The 15,064-nt window shown below is 35.9% G+C and overlaps 1 protein-coding gene across 5 annotated transcripts in view; it reads right to left on the bottom strand.

Moving 5' to 3' along the window:
• DCAF6 (DDB1 and CUL4 associated factor 6) overlaps window positions 1-15,064 on the bottom strand; it is a 91,478-nt gene that overhangs the window by 50,239 nt on the left and 26,175 nt on the right. For all 5 annotated transcript variants that reach the window (XM_032988215.2, XM_042788432.1, XM_042788433.1 and 2 more), the window contains 5 exons: window positions 12,433-12,618; window positions 7,327-7,440; window positions 5,874-6,009; window positions 3,713-3,927; window positions 1,035-1,128 (listed from right to left, as the gene is read on the bottom strand). In XM_032988215.2, coding sequence (XP_032844106.2) covers window positions 1,035-1,128; window positions 3,713-3,927; window positions 5,874-6,009; window positions 7,327-7,440; window positions 12,433-12,618 — 745 coding nt within the window. The remainder of the gene's footprint in view (window positions 1-1,034; window positions 1,129-3,712; window positions 3,928-5,873; window positions 6,010-7,326; window positions 7,441-12,432; window positions 12,619-15,064) is intronic.

The following is a 15,064-nucleotide window of genomic DNA, read 5'->3' as shown; positions in this document are numbered from 1 at the left end:
GTTCAGAAAAGGATTACAGAAACTTGAAGGCAATAGAGCCATACACAAATTCTAAAGGAACAGATGGGAACATATCCTCTAAAGTTCCTAATTCAGTAATTCTGAATACTGGGGGAACAAGAGGCAAAAGACTATGGTAAGAGGACAGGTTCATGTTCTCTCCCTGAACAGCATTTCCTACTGCCTGTATCAGACACAGAATCCTACACTACATGGACCATTAGTCTGATAAAGCTAGACACTTCTATTCTAGTTTGGGGAATCAGGAAGATGAGTAAACCAACACAGGAAATCTGGAAAGGAAAATGGTAGGCAGAAAAGGGAGCCCGATTTAACAGAATTAGAACAAATACCTGTACCCCCACAAGTTGTCAGATTTAAACAGAAACACATAATTAAATGAGAAGAAAGATGAGTGACAAAGCATCTTCCCTGCTTTCATAACTTGTTTCCTGACACTAAACCATAGCTTTGGAAATGCTCTACCTACTGAAATCCCAAGTAATTGAGTAAGATATTACAAACATGAAAATATAAGCATAAAAATTTAGTCACTACATGTGTTTTATAAAAAAGTGAAAGATATGATATTAGTATCCTATTGCTTTGCATTCCAGTTCCCTAATGTAACCATTCCATTTGTAACTGACTGCATATGAGGCTTGACTACAAAAAGGAAAATGCATATTTGTGTTACTATATGACCAATGCAATGAAGTAAGCTCCCTTTGATTTACATTAGCTTAACTGAAACAACATAATTTTTCTGGTAAGAATATTTTCAATTTATACATTTTTAAAAATCACCACAGAATAGCAGTTCTGTGTAAAATTTGAAGAAAACTATCTTACAGCCTAGCTGATTCTTAAAGTATGGACAGTTTAATCTGAAGCACTCACATACTTCAGGAATACTTAAGAAAAATTGGAAAATGAAACCCAAACCAAAACAAACAAAAAAAAAACCTCATCAAAAACAAAATACACAACCAAAGACAACACACACACACACCCCCCAACTGCAAACACTTTACCATCTCTTTCTCGTTCACTCTCAGGTCTTGCCCTTGGTCCAGTATCTGACCAGTCCCCTCTTAGCCGCAAACGTTTAACCGGAGGTTGACGTAACTATAAGAAAAAATAAAATAAAATAAAATAAAATAAAAAAAAAAAAAAAGAAGAGAAAGGCATTCCAATGCTATTTATGTTGGACAGCACAGAATTCTATGTCTAACTATAAATACAATATCTCTATTTGCTTAAGTTACATAAGTTTCTATGTCACAAAAAACATGCAAGGTCAGCCGTATGTTCAGATCAACTATGAATAAGTACAACACTATCAACAGAATGCAAGAGCTTTAGCTACGCAGAAGTTCAACAGTCTAAATCAATGACTCTCAGAACCAATGCAGCTTTTATTTTATGCAATACTGACTTTCCTATGTTAATTGAGGCTTTCCATACTGAACAATAACTAAGGTTTTCCAGAATTCAGCCTGAATTCTACAAAAATATTCACTTCTTCATGATAAAACTATATGTCAGCTTCAGTTTAATGAAATGTGGATTTGCAGTTATGCAAAAAGAAAAAACAATCAGACATTAACGAAGCAAAGAAACTTTATGAAAATAAGCTTTATTTTTTAACCCGTGGGGTTTTTAAATTTTTATAACACAGGTATTTTTGCAGCAAGAAGTATAGAACAAGTACTATATAGTTAGTGTTACTTTCAGCAACTTGAAAAGAAACAGCTAATGCTTTGAACATTCAAAAAGGCAGTTCAGAGTTTGCAATTGTGTTGGCTAGATATTTATGGCTTAAAGTAAAGAGTTCTGCTGACAATTTTAAATTAAATGCAAAACCCCAGTGGTGAAAGCATATTAAAGTGGTAACTTTCAGGAGCCTGTAGATTCAGGAAAAATCCTTCTGCTCTATACTACTTACAGCCAGGTTGAAATAAAAATATCATTTCAGTAAAATCATCCAGCAAGAAACGATTACAGGACATATTCTGTGTACACATAAGAAAAGAATACATAGGATCTGTTATTAACAGGTGGTCACAATCTTCTCTCTCTATAGTAAGTGGGCAGTCAATTATCCACCAAATTACTTAACATCAGATTAACATTACATAGAAGAAAGGGAAAAGAGAAGAAACATTTGATCACCACTTAATTTTTCTGGGCTCCTCTTTCTCTGAAGCTTTCTCCTGCTTCAGTGAGGTAACAGTGTAACTCAGCTGGACATTCTTCCCTAGTCTTACCAATTGACACCCACTTCTGATCAACAATGCTTGTACTAGTAATAGCATTGTGTGGCCCAGCAAATACAGCACGGTCATTGCTAGTAACAGGCCACAGGATTAATATGAAGCCAACACCACAGGCCTCACTCTTGTCAGACTTTGCCTGGACTTCGCTTGCTTGGAGCTTGCTTTTAGCTCATTTTGCTGGAACAGCAATTGTCTAGTGACCAGGTAATTATAACTTAATTTGCTTTAGTTTTGCTTAGATTTGCATTAATGTGTGGTTTAATACCTCTTGTTAACAGTTTTGATATATATAGGAATGCCAACTAGTTAAACTGTGTAAGAAAGAACTACCTACAATCACGGGATACTGATGCAGCATAAAGTAGCACTGGCATGAGCTTATAGCAGATATCCTGCAGGTGTGGACACAGGAGGATAGCAGAGACACCTCTTCACCCACTGCTGGCTGTTAACTGTAATATAAAGGTTGGGCCCAAGCAACAAGTGTTGTAGGGGTAACAACAAGGACAAAGAATAAGCATTTAAAAGCAAAAACTTGCCATGTTGGCAGACCAAAAAAGACGACGCATCATTTAAAACGTGCTTTAAAAAGTATTAAATAGCCCTCAGACAGACTCTTAAGAAAAATAAGGAAGAAAACATCATGTTTCTGCCAGAACAGAGGAGGAAGAAATCTGCATCAGTATCATCACACTCATCCTCCCAGTGAAGACAGCAGGATGCTGACAACTCATTGTAAACTCCCTTGAGGCCCCTATCTCAGGCTAAAGATCATGACCTCAGGATACAGAGGAGCTTGTGAAAGGGTAACCATAATGTCAGAAAAAAAGCCCCAAGGAGAGGATGGTTAGGGGACTGCAGGAGGAGAGACATATATAACTCCACTGTATTCAAAGATATTTGTTTTATATTGATCAGAAAATTTAGACTGGAAGGGTAAGCATCACTGTAGCTGAGCTGATAATAAACAACTGCTTGTGTTTTGGTTACACTGAAACTTTTAATACTGCTCCATAGCAGTGGCTCACCTCCTTGATCTAAACGTCTTGTACCCCCTCATCTCTGTCATTAAATGACAGCTTTTAACAAAGAGTATACTTGATTTCAAAGAATATGCTTTCGGTGGCATGGAAAATAACAGAGAATACACCTCAATTACAAGAGTGACCTGCCACACTTGCTGGCCTTAAAATCTGAAGTACATGTCTTCTCATCTTCAGGAGAGGGAAACGAGGCAAGAAAGAAAACCAGAGTGACAAAATATTGTATATATATAAATAAATATATTGCAAATATGCTGATTTTGTAACACAATCTACTTGTCACATCTCGATCTATTAGCAGCAACACTGACTTAAGATTAAAGGGGAATACAACAGACATAAGTATGCCACAAGAAAAGAACATGAAAACAAGTCATTTTAATCACTTGCCTCTTCCCGTCTTTCTTCAGCAGAAGGAACTTTAAGTTCTCGTGCTGTGTCATCCTTGGGATCAAACAAATATATGTAATCTGAAGAGTAGCTAACAAGGATCTCTTGACCATCTTCACTATAACATAGAGACGTTACTCTGCAGAATTTGTTATTGAGATGAGGAGGAACAAAACGTGCCACCATTCCAACAGTGCCCCTACCAGCATAATTACCTATATTAAGGGAGGAAAAAAAAAACAAAACAAAACAAAAACAAGCAGCAGTGGAGAAAGAGATGACACATTTACTACTGCAATTTTCAAAAGCTTTAATATACTCCTTATTTAACATCCAACAAGAGAAAAGCTAAGTATCCTGTAGCTTCTGCATTAAATTGGATCTGAATAGTGTCATACCAGATCTTACTAGTATTTTATGTTGTTTTACAAACACTATGTACATAAAAAAAAAAAAAAAAAAAAAAGAGATGAAAACACACACACATATATATTCATATATCACATATCCATCACATGACGGTGTGTGGATGCTATCTGTCAAATGTAGTACAAATGGAAATTTTGGAACCTAAGAACATTTACACAATAATAATGAAATCTGTATCTACACCCAAATTACAAAGGAATTCATTATATGAAACTTTGAAAATTTAGGACACACATCTCCTCTTTTCTACCCAAAATGTTTTAAAAAAATACTACTTTTTCTTCTTTAAGACATGTCACTTTGAAACTGCAGAACTATATAGTATGTTGCACCATGCTTCCCTGACAACTCACATCCATTCCACACACTAAAACAATCTTAAATTCTAGAATTACAAATTTTTGAGTAGATAAAAGTTACCTATAAGAAGATCTAACACTGAGAAAAAAAGACTGTTCCAAAAACTCCTAATCTGCCATGTAACTGTTTCCTGCATGGCATATCTGTTGTGGCTTAGTATGTGCAACAGTCTGTCCTTGATCACAGACTAGTTCAGCGTTCATCATCTCACACTACATAAGGACTGAATCAGAAAGCTTTAAATGAAAATCAAGTTTGCTCACTAGTCATAGTGAACAAACTCACCCCTTAAAAACAAACAAAAAAGAAAATCACACACACAACTCCAACACTGCCCTACTTACCCCCAACAAACAACAGAACACTATACTGACGTATCCAGAAAAATTAAGAGTCTTCAAGATTTTGTCTTTTCCCTTCCTTACACTATAGGCCTGCATACTTGCATTCATCTTATTCCTATATTGTTACAATACAAGAGCAGGTACATAGTACCTTTTAATCAACCCCCCCAGAATCTGTTCCTCTGGCAGGTCTCACAGTTTTGCTAACCGCTGTGATGAAAGGGAGAGATATTATAAGAACGTTAGCCTGATGAGAGGGATATTTTTATGTTTATTGAGTGATCTTTGCTGTCACCTTTCTCCTCTATCACAATCATCAACAGGAAAATGCTGCAAGAAATTACAGGTTTTGTGACACTGAGCGTGAATGTGTATGCACAGCTATATATATTAATTTATGAGTCCCAATATATACTGGTCATACATTATAGGAAAGAGATACATTAGAACTATATGATGTACTTTTGCTAGCCACCTGCGGTTTTTTTATAAAATTCTTAAGTAAGCATCTGAAGTATCATAGCTTTCACCTGAAGGATTTGTAGCTTTTCAGTGAAATTATGTTAGATATAGCAACAACTACTGCAAAGGTAAGCACACTGCATGACATGACAGAGTTCACAGGATCCCTTCCCGTAAGAAACAACACATTCCATCACAGCAAAGCACCAGATAAGACCTTATTTAAAATTCAGGTGGATCACCGCAGGCTGCAGTCACTAGCTTTTTGGAATCTTGGAATCACGTGTTGAGACAAAAGAGGAGACATTACAAAATGTCTTTTTCTGTATTCAGTATGTAACGTATTTTAAGATGAGTGAAGAGATTAAGTTTACTTACTTGAAGATTTCTGTATTCGCAAATATTAGCATGAAATTGCTAATATAACAAAGCATAGTTCTCAGAGAAGAAAGATACACTTCATTCAGTATTACACTTCAGTCATTCACCATACATTTGGGAAAAAAAGAACCTGAAATTGGAACTGCAGATGGTTAGAAAAGCTTACTGTAAGGTATGGTTCCTACCTGTTGCTCTTGTACCAAGCATTCGCCGATCATATATTCTTACTGAGCTATCAGAACAACCCACAGCAAGATAGTACGGGATTGGTGGACAGATAGCAACAGAAGTGGCAGCACGCCGACAGTTTATTAAAATATCCTGGAACAAAAAAAAAAAAATATAGTATTCAGATAATAGCTCTGAACATTTGAAGTATAATTCTATTTTTTACTTCATGTCACAGGCCCATTAGTCAAGGAGTTTTGAGAAAACTAGGTCTGGCCCTGTGAAGATAGATTGTAAATATGTCAAACAGAAAAAATGCTGCAGAGAAGAAAAACTATCAGACAGAAATACAGCAGGAGATCAACTAAAAAAGAAAACAGACAAACCAAAACAAACCACAGGAACAAACATTTAAGAATAGCTAAGCGTAACAACCACAGACTTATAAACTAGCTTGCACCTTGGATTTTCCTACAGAAACATTGATAACTTGCATCAGAAGAGCACTAAATATGCAGAAACTGTCTAAATTAATTTAAATTATTAGACTAGATTTCATCTACAGGCAGATAATTCGACAGAGGAAAAGAAAGAACTGGTAAATATGCAACAAGCAGAACAAAAGAGTAGTAATACATACATTGGTGTCAATTTTTCTCCAATTCAATATTAAAACTGTTTATGAAATCCAAACACAGTGGACACCAGCAATACCTTACCTTCTTCGGAGTAACACCAGTCACTAATTTGATCTAGCATAACTCATTATCAAATCTTTTCTTATGGAGGGACTAAGGATGCTCAAGAACACGAGGCTGCAGGTGATTTTCAAGGTTCAATTTTTGCCTCCAACTCTGAACTCTATAATAACTAATGTAAACCAGATCAAGAGATAAAATTTCAACATAGAATCTTTTCTATCGTATCTGAAGCCTCATACCAAAGTTCATAAACTAAAAAGAGGCAAAGGAGATATTAAAATAAAATAAATTTGGCAGGGAGAGAGGCAGGGAGAGAGGCAGGGAGAGAGGCAGGGAGAGAGGCAGGGAGAGAGGCAGGGAGAGAGGCAGGGAGAGAGGCAGGGAGAGAGGCAGGGAGAGAGGCAGGGAGAGAGGCAGGGAGAGAGGCAGGGAGAGAGGCAGGGAGAGAGGCAGGGAGAGAGGCAGGGAGAGAGGCAGGGAGAGAGGCAGGGAGAGAGGCAGGGAGAGAGGCAGGGAGAGAGGCAGGGAGAGAGGCAGGGAGAGAGGCAGGGAGAGAGGCAGGGAGAGAGGCAGGGAGAGAGGCAGGGAGAGAGGCAGGGAGAGAGGCGATTCCCCAAACTTTTTTTGTTTCTTGGGAAACATGTTGTCATCTCCACCAACGACCCTGAAACCTATTATTTCTAAAAGCCTTACCAGAATTCATATCCTATGTTTGTATGATGTACAGCTCTACATTTAGGTCATCTTTATTAAAAGATTTCACTCTTACATCTTTACAATCTTCCTTTGTGCAACTTGTTTTGATTCGAGTATCAAACCATCTTACAGTGCCATCTTCACCACAAGAGAGGAAAGTATAGGGATCATTTGGTACTGTCATTATCTGCTCAAATAAAAAAAGAGAAAAGTATTAATAATTCCATTGATTTGAAAATAAAACATTGCAGTAGTAAAGACTGAAGCAATTGCCACTCAAGGCAAGCTCTCTATTGAAATAAAGAGGAAAACTGAAAAACTGCTGATGCCTCTTCATTTTCAAGGAAAGGTTTGAACTACTGAAGTTAAACTGTGGAATGCCACATAAGATTAAATATTTATTGGTGAAAGCTTACAGTTATTTCTATTATCTTTTAATAAGCAATATACATTTACTGCAATCAGTTTTCAGATAAGTAATCAATTTGATGCAATAATTCAACAGAAGCTCAGTTTATTTTCTATCAAGTAATAGCAGACAGTAACAAAACAAACCCTCAGAAATCTGAATGACATGAACATACTAAATGGCTTTTATTCCCACTGGCCCCTTCCTTTACATTCAAAATAGTCCCCTGAAGTAACTATGCATTAAAGGCTGTGACTAACCTACCCCTTCACTGCATTTTTTTTTTTCTTCACTTTTTAAGGGAGCACTGTATTACACCATTTTCCTGACCTCAGCTCTAGTCCATTTAGTGAGGACTCCGGTGGAGTCTCACATGTATGGCTTCACTCAAAGCCTCCTTAAGAAAAAATAAAAAGGCAAGCAACAATGTTAAAGCTGAATTCCCCAGGGTTATGTTTTTACACACTATCCCTTAAATACAAAGCAGAGAATGTTGTAGGAACTAGCAGCATTTTTCTTTTCCTACACCACTGCTACTATCAATAACTTCATAGAAATTTATAAAGGTACAAAAATCAGTAATAGTGTAATATGCTAACTCAACACAGAACAAATGAATAATTCCTTAACACTTTTTATGTGATGATTTATTCTCTGTGCTCCCCCCACCACCCCAACTCTTAATGAAAGTAACCTATGGATATCTGTAAATCTCTCTACCTAAAGTGGGATTACAAAAGTAATCTCTGCAGGATTCAGCATTTCTTCTTGTAATGCTCTGTATGTTAACTCAGACAATGTGTGCTGTGCCAAATCTTACTGCTGACAAATGAGAATTTTAACAGACAGAAAAAAGCCAAAGTTCTAATAACAATGGAACAATAAACTTCTGAGCTATGACCATTATTCTTCAATATGCTAGCATAATATATTGAAGAGTGTTTTTCCACTATACATTCACTCAAATTAATTTTATTAGTGTAGTTATAAAAGCCAGCAATTGTTCTTCAATCCACTAAATCCTTCCAGAATTCTTGCTGTATTTTGATGCATAGCTTGCATTGAAAACATTATTTTGTTCTCAGAACATTGCTGAATACGGTGTAACACAGCAAACTCTTATTTCTAGAAGGTGGATTTTAGTTTTGTTCATGCTGATACTGTTTCACAATATACATGTAATAGTGCAGTACACACCTCCACTTGCACATGCCAATTTTTATGCATGGTGTTTAAAAACATACTAAGTAACTTTATAAGCACTAAAATAGATAAATTGAGAAGTGCAGACTCCAATAATTAAGGGTCATTGTTAATGTATTTCAGTTCAACAAGTATACATTTTTTTTATATATATATATGTATATAAAAAGTCCTTTTTACTAGCTAAAAAAAGTATTTTCTATTTAAGTTTAAAATATATAGCTATATGATCATTTTTAGTGTATTGAAAATACGAAGGTAAGTGTTGTGCATAAAAGTACACTTTCTGAATGCAATTAACATGAAGGGCAATCAAGATAAGAAGAAAAGCATTTGGCAGAGTAAAAATAAACTTGTAATGGTCTCGTATAAACAACAAATTCTCCAGAAACTTGTTCCAAGAATTACTCTCTCCCTCTCTACTTATTCTATTCTTCCCCAGAATGAAAAACAATTGTCCAATTATTTCATAGTTCATAGCAATCTACGCATGTTTCCACATTCCTCTGTTTCAATTAACGTTTTTGTAACATCTTGAACTGTCACAAGCTCCAAGTTTAAACCACAGTATAAATTCAAACCACATTCAAATTTAGAATTAGTACCCCAGAGGCAGATGATGTTAGCTTTTGTTATTTAGAGAGTCCAATGAGTCAAAGTTCTATATTTAATACAGTGATGTGGTTACATTCAGCTGGGCAGCAACGTCACAATATTTTGAAATTATTTTCCCACTCCAGAAACCTCTCAGTGACAAAGTTGTATTATGCCAGAAGCTGAAGCTGCATCTAGCCACTTGCTTAAAAACCCTCTGCTATTTACTCTATTATACTTTCAAACGCCAAGGCTCAAATAAAGGTCTACTATGCCACACAATAATACATGCATTTAATGTTAAAAAATCAGGTTTAAGACACAGTAACAGAATTTATAGTCTTTATAAAAAGTAATTCCCAAAATGTTTTATAAACCTATCTTTTCTGAAGAGAGCTCAAATTTAGGTACATTAAACCTTTGCACAAAACAAGCTAAGTAACTTCAGAGAGACACAGTTGTTAAAACAGTCAATATCATATAGGGGTTTTGAGATCCCTTCCATCTACTGTGTTTAAAAACATAAACAACCAAACCAGTACCACACTACTGACATTTAAAACAACAATAATGCCCTTGCTAACATGATTTGATGAAAAAAAAAGTCCGCAATACCACTACTTTCACGGTGCACTGCAGCAGTCAAATGTCCATATTCTCTTCAACTAATGATTTTGAAGAAATTTACTATATTCCGTACTTGTTACTGTTCAGTTATAGTCATTCTATATAGACAACAGTAAAACTTGCACCTTGATTTGCTAGACTGTTGGGCTCTCCATATTTCTTCTAAAATATTTTTCTAACTTTTACTGTCTTGACAAGTTTAATTTGTTGTATTTATCAAACTTATATTTATCATTTGATTTAGTAGCTTGAAATGTGCACACTATCAGTACTGATGACAAACACCTTGCATAGAGACAACCGGCACCTCATATTATGGGTTAGAGGTGTTAAGTTCTAGCTACCATTACTACTCCTGACCCACAAGCACAACTGGAATCCGCTTTCATTGAATTTTCCCAGTTTGATCATTGGTTTGCAGCACCACCTGGTGTCAGTCACTTCATGTAATTAACCAAACTGTTGGTCAGCCCAAGCTCAGCCAGATCAAAACTTAAGACTGCCACTGTGGCTTCTCATGATGACTTCCATGCTGCCACCAACTCTGTAAGTAGCAGTTCTCTGAGCAGCCCAGCCCACAACCCCGAACTTCACACACCCAAACCCACCGCTCTAATGATACTTCTACCGCTACCTTTGCGTCTCCTCAGCACAGTATCCATAACCATTCTCCTATTCCCAAGCTCGGAAATGTTTCATATAATGCTCACAGCTATCTACCCAGGAAACAGAGGTACCAGTTGAGCCAGTCACTGGCTGCTCCTCAAGCCTGCAGCCAGTCAGCAAGAGGAGGCTATTATTTTCCCAGGAAATCACAACGTAATGACCTGACAGGCCCCCTCCTCAATAAGGACATTTCAGCTTCAAGAAATAGCATCTTGGTCTCCCCATGTTTTTATGAAAAGGCAGACTTTATTTGACATACAGTGAACATCCAATCAACTTGCAGAATACACAGACTAGCATACAGACTACTATATATAGTAAACTTCAGTGAGAAGTGAGGCAGTTAAAGCTTCTGATTGGGGCCACAAGGATGATGCTATTCAAAGGAAACAGTAGTTTCTCCATCAAAACAAATGTCAAATGTAAAAGCAGACAATGTGAGCCTGGGACCCAGAATCATGTTTTGCAAAATTGAAAATACAATCTCGTATTAAACCCAGGCAAAACAAAACCAAACAAAACCAAAACCACAAATCCCAGAAACAGAGTGAATACCACAAGGTTTGCCCGACTGACCTACAAAGTTACCCTGCAGACAGGAAGTGTTTTTGACAAAGCCTTTAATGGAACATGTGTAATTACAACCGCAAGGGTACTTCTACTACGTGATCAAAAATTAATACTGGTAGTACTTCAGCCTTTTTCTTTTTCCACACAACCTTTTCACACTCCCCAATTTTTTTAACTTATTTTAAAATCTTTTGCTCACTTAACACACAAATAAAAAGATTTTTAAAGCTTGCTATGAAATCTAAGCTAAATAGTTAAAGAAAGCAATGGAATTGGGATTTTTTTTTCCCCTGTGTGTACACTGTGGTACTGTAAAAAACAAACAAACAAACAATCAAAAAACCTGAAACATTTATAACCTAAGAAAGAAATAGCAGTAATTTTTTTCTATTTTGAGCCCAGTAAGTTTTACAAGCAGTAAATTTTGCTGTCATTAAAATAAATAAATATATAAATAAATCTGATTATCTTCCTCATTTAAGTAACACTTTGCTTCTTCACTTGCCTTTTATATCAACAAACTTCCAAGGGAGAACTGAAAACCCTGGCTCCAAATTTACACATAAAGAGTTAACTAAAATACAAAATAGAGAAATTACTTAAAACTGTAAATATATTTTTCAGATTAAATTATTCACACATGCTGAAATAAGCACTTCTTAGAAGGATTTAAATTGTGAAAAAGTCATTGAACTGCTGAAAAGTTGGGGGGGAGGGGCTAAATAAAAATGCAAAACATAGCCACTACCCCCGCCCTCCAGCCTACTTCAGAAAGATTCACAACATAAATCAGTTTTGTTCTGCAGAGGATCCTTTCCGTGAAGGTGTATTCAGCTATTGTATTTGCAAAGAAAGTGGTCTTAATGACACTACCTCTTGGAAAGTCCTCCATTTAATTTAGACAACATATTTCTCTTTTAATGCCTGTTCTAAGGAGAAAAAAAAAAAAAAAAAAAAAACAAAAAACCAAAACTCAGAAAAGCTAGAAGGAAGGTCAATTAATTCTCGTTGAAATAAAGCTTCCAGTAGCATGGTTAAAATCTTGGGCAACAATACAAGATAATACATATTTTACCTATCTTAAAAGTATCAAATACTTATGTAAAGTACCTCATAGGTAGTTCCATAGTGGCACGTATACTGGCATTGTCTGTTGGTCTCCGCATCTTGTTCAACGTTAGTGTAAAAAATGACTCCATCTCCAGAACATGATACAATCTGTTTGTCATTGGTGCACGGTAAGAATTTTGCACTAAAAATATTGGCCCTGTGTCCTGAGCGAATGGTTGTTAAAACCTAAGGAAGAAACAGAAAGAAATTCTACATCAAGTTAATATTTTCAAAGCAAATAAAGAATGGGAAAATAACACAGACTCTAGTACTATAAAACATTAGTTATGTACAGGCTGCCATAATGTACAGTTTAATACAACAGAACAGAGAAGCTGTCTTTATACCGAATTTCTTCTAAGAATAAAGTGGTTCCATAAGAGGCATTCACTTTTATGCACTTGCACAAAGCAGTCTGCAAAATGAAAGGGCTGGAATGCAACTGCCACCTTTTGTTTTTAAAATGTTAGTTATATATCACAGGTTTCTCAAAGTAAAACATGAGTCCAGGGTAGTAAGTGCAGCCAGCCAGCATGTCAGCGAGGAGGGATTTAGAAGATCTAGAATATTGTAGGTCAAGAGCACTGTAATCCAAGACAATATTACAGACTTTAAAATTTGATGCTACTCTAAAATAAACTCACTTTAAAAAGAACTGGAGTTTGTAAAAAAGGATGGTTTGAAACCAGTAAACAATAAACAAGCATTTAAGAACATGGTTACAGGGCAATAAACTAAGACTTGACTTAGTCTCAATGAATGTCATTCATCTACAGCACAGCAGAGAAGCATAAAATTTACTCCACCACCACAGTTAAACACTTTGTGATGACTCTTTATATTGCCTATCATACTTATTAGTCTATCAAAACTGAAAAAACTCTCCATATGCTTTCCTGTGCACTCATGAACATTCTATTCTTACCTTATTTCTCCCATATTCAGCATTTAAATCAAACTGCATTTTCACCACTACTATTAGGAAAAAAGATACCTACCAAGTTGTTTACAGTATGAAAACTAATTCAAAATTTTCACTCAATTAGCTTAATCAAAGAAAACATTATATAAATTAAGTTGCTCTGTCAGTGATAACTCATACCTAGTATTTTACATCTTTAAACAATTCACACAAAAAAAGATTAACAGTGTATCTGCATATTCTGAAAGACACACAAGGCTTAGTATTAAAAAAAATAATCAGGAGATATAATGCATTCATTTTATTTCAGTAAATCTGTCTCTTCATTTAGATATGTTCAGATCTCTGCATTTTACTGAAAACATTAAAAAACCCAGACATTCAAAATAAATTCAGAACTCTGTATCAAATGAACAACTCAGAACAAGAAGTCCATAAGGTACCCTAATTCAGATGACAATTAAAGATGTCATCTGTCAATCCCACCTCTGATTTTACATTATTGCTACCATGAAAGAAATATTTTTATCCTGACAAGAAATCCATTTTGATCTCCATAATTAAAAAAAAAAAATCTAAACTAGGGTCTTCTCTACAGTCTTGCCATTTCCCCACCACTTCCCCCCTATTGCTGAATATAAGCAGGCAGACATTCTTCTTTTTGCTCTGCTATACAGAGGATCCTAGAGGATCCTTCTCTCACTAAATTACATGAGCTTCTTCCTCTTCCCCCTTTTTCTCACAACCCCCCAACCTTATGCCCTTCCTTTTCATGCAGACAATAGCTAAATCATTCTAATCTTCTGCTTCAGTTTTCTCCATCTGCAGATCTCAGTTTAGATGTGGAGTGCTACATATGATGACTGCCCTCAAACCTGGAAAAACTCAAGATTTTTCTTTCTCTCCCTTTTTCTCTCCTCCACTGGTAAACTGAAACAGCATTCAGAAATATATACAGCTACATATTTTCAGTAAAGAGTTTTCTCACAGTCAGACCTAGTCTTGTCTTGCCCACCTCTCAATTTCCTCACTATGTTGCAGTGTTGCAGTAAAAAGTATTAAAGTATTACAGTATTTATTATACGCAGATTTTCCATGCCCTTCTTGACTTGCACTGTGCATCCTTTTCTATTCTGGTTATTATACTGTGTTAGAGAAGGGAGAAAGAGGCATAAAAGTTGCTGGTGCCTAGGCAGCAAAAAACACGAGAAAGCGTAACACACACAACCAACCCCCCAAAGCCTGTATTAGCTACACAGAGTAAAACAATACCATACTCCATTGGAGCATTCTGCTGCCAACATGTAACAGGCTACAAATGCTTAATGACATAGAAAAAGGGGGAGAGGGGAACAAAAAACTTCAGATATTTTTCAACGTACTTGACTAGCTGTAGTAATTCAGACATCCTCACAATTTTTGCAATTACTTAAGTAATACATTACACAGAAAATAACTGGAAGAGGTAACAAATTCAAAAATTCAAATTGCATCTCTTAAAAGTGCAGATTAAATCTTTGCGATGGGATTGCTAATTCATGTAGTGATCCCAGAAGCTTGCATACAAGTTCCAACCCTAACAATAAGTACTTTCCTCCAAGAAAGTAGAATTTCTGTCAGCTATTCTGTTGTCTTCTTTACACTTGAAATGCTTAAATTCCACATCCAAATGGAAACTCTTCACAATAAAAAGTCACCATAATGAACAAA

This window comes from Tyto alba, unplaced genomic scaffold, assembly GCF_018691265.1.
Source record: "Tyto alba isolate M040663 unplaced genomic scaffold, T.alba_DEE_v4.0 Super-Scaffold_14, whole genome shotgun sequence".
Lineage (NCBI taxonomy): Eukaryota > Metazoa > Chordata > Aves > Strigiformes > Tytonidae > Tyto > Tyto alba.
Note: the sequence above shows the minus strand (reverse complement) of the source record. Positions and strands in the feature narration are given on the sequence as shown.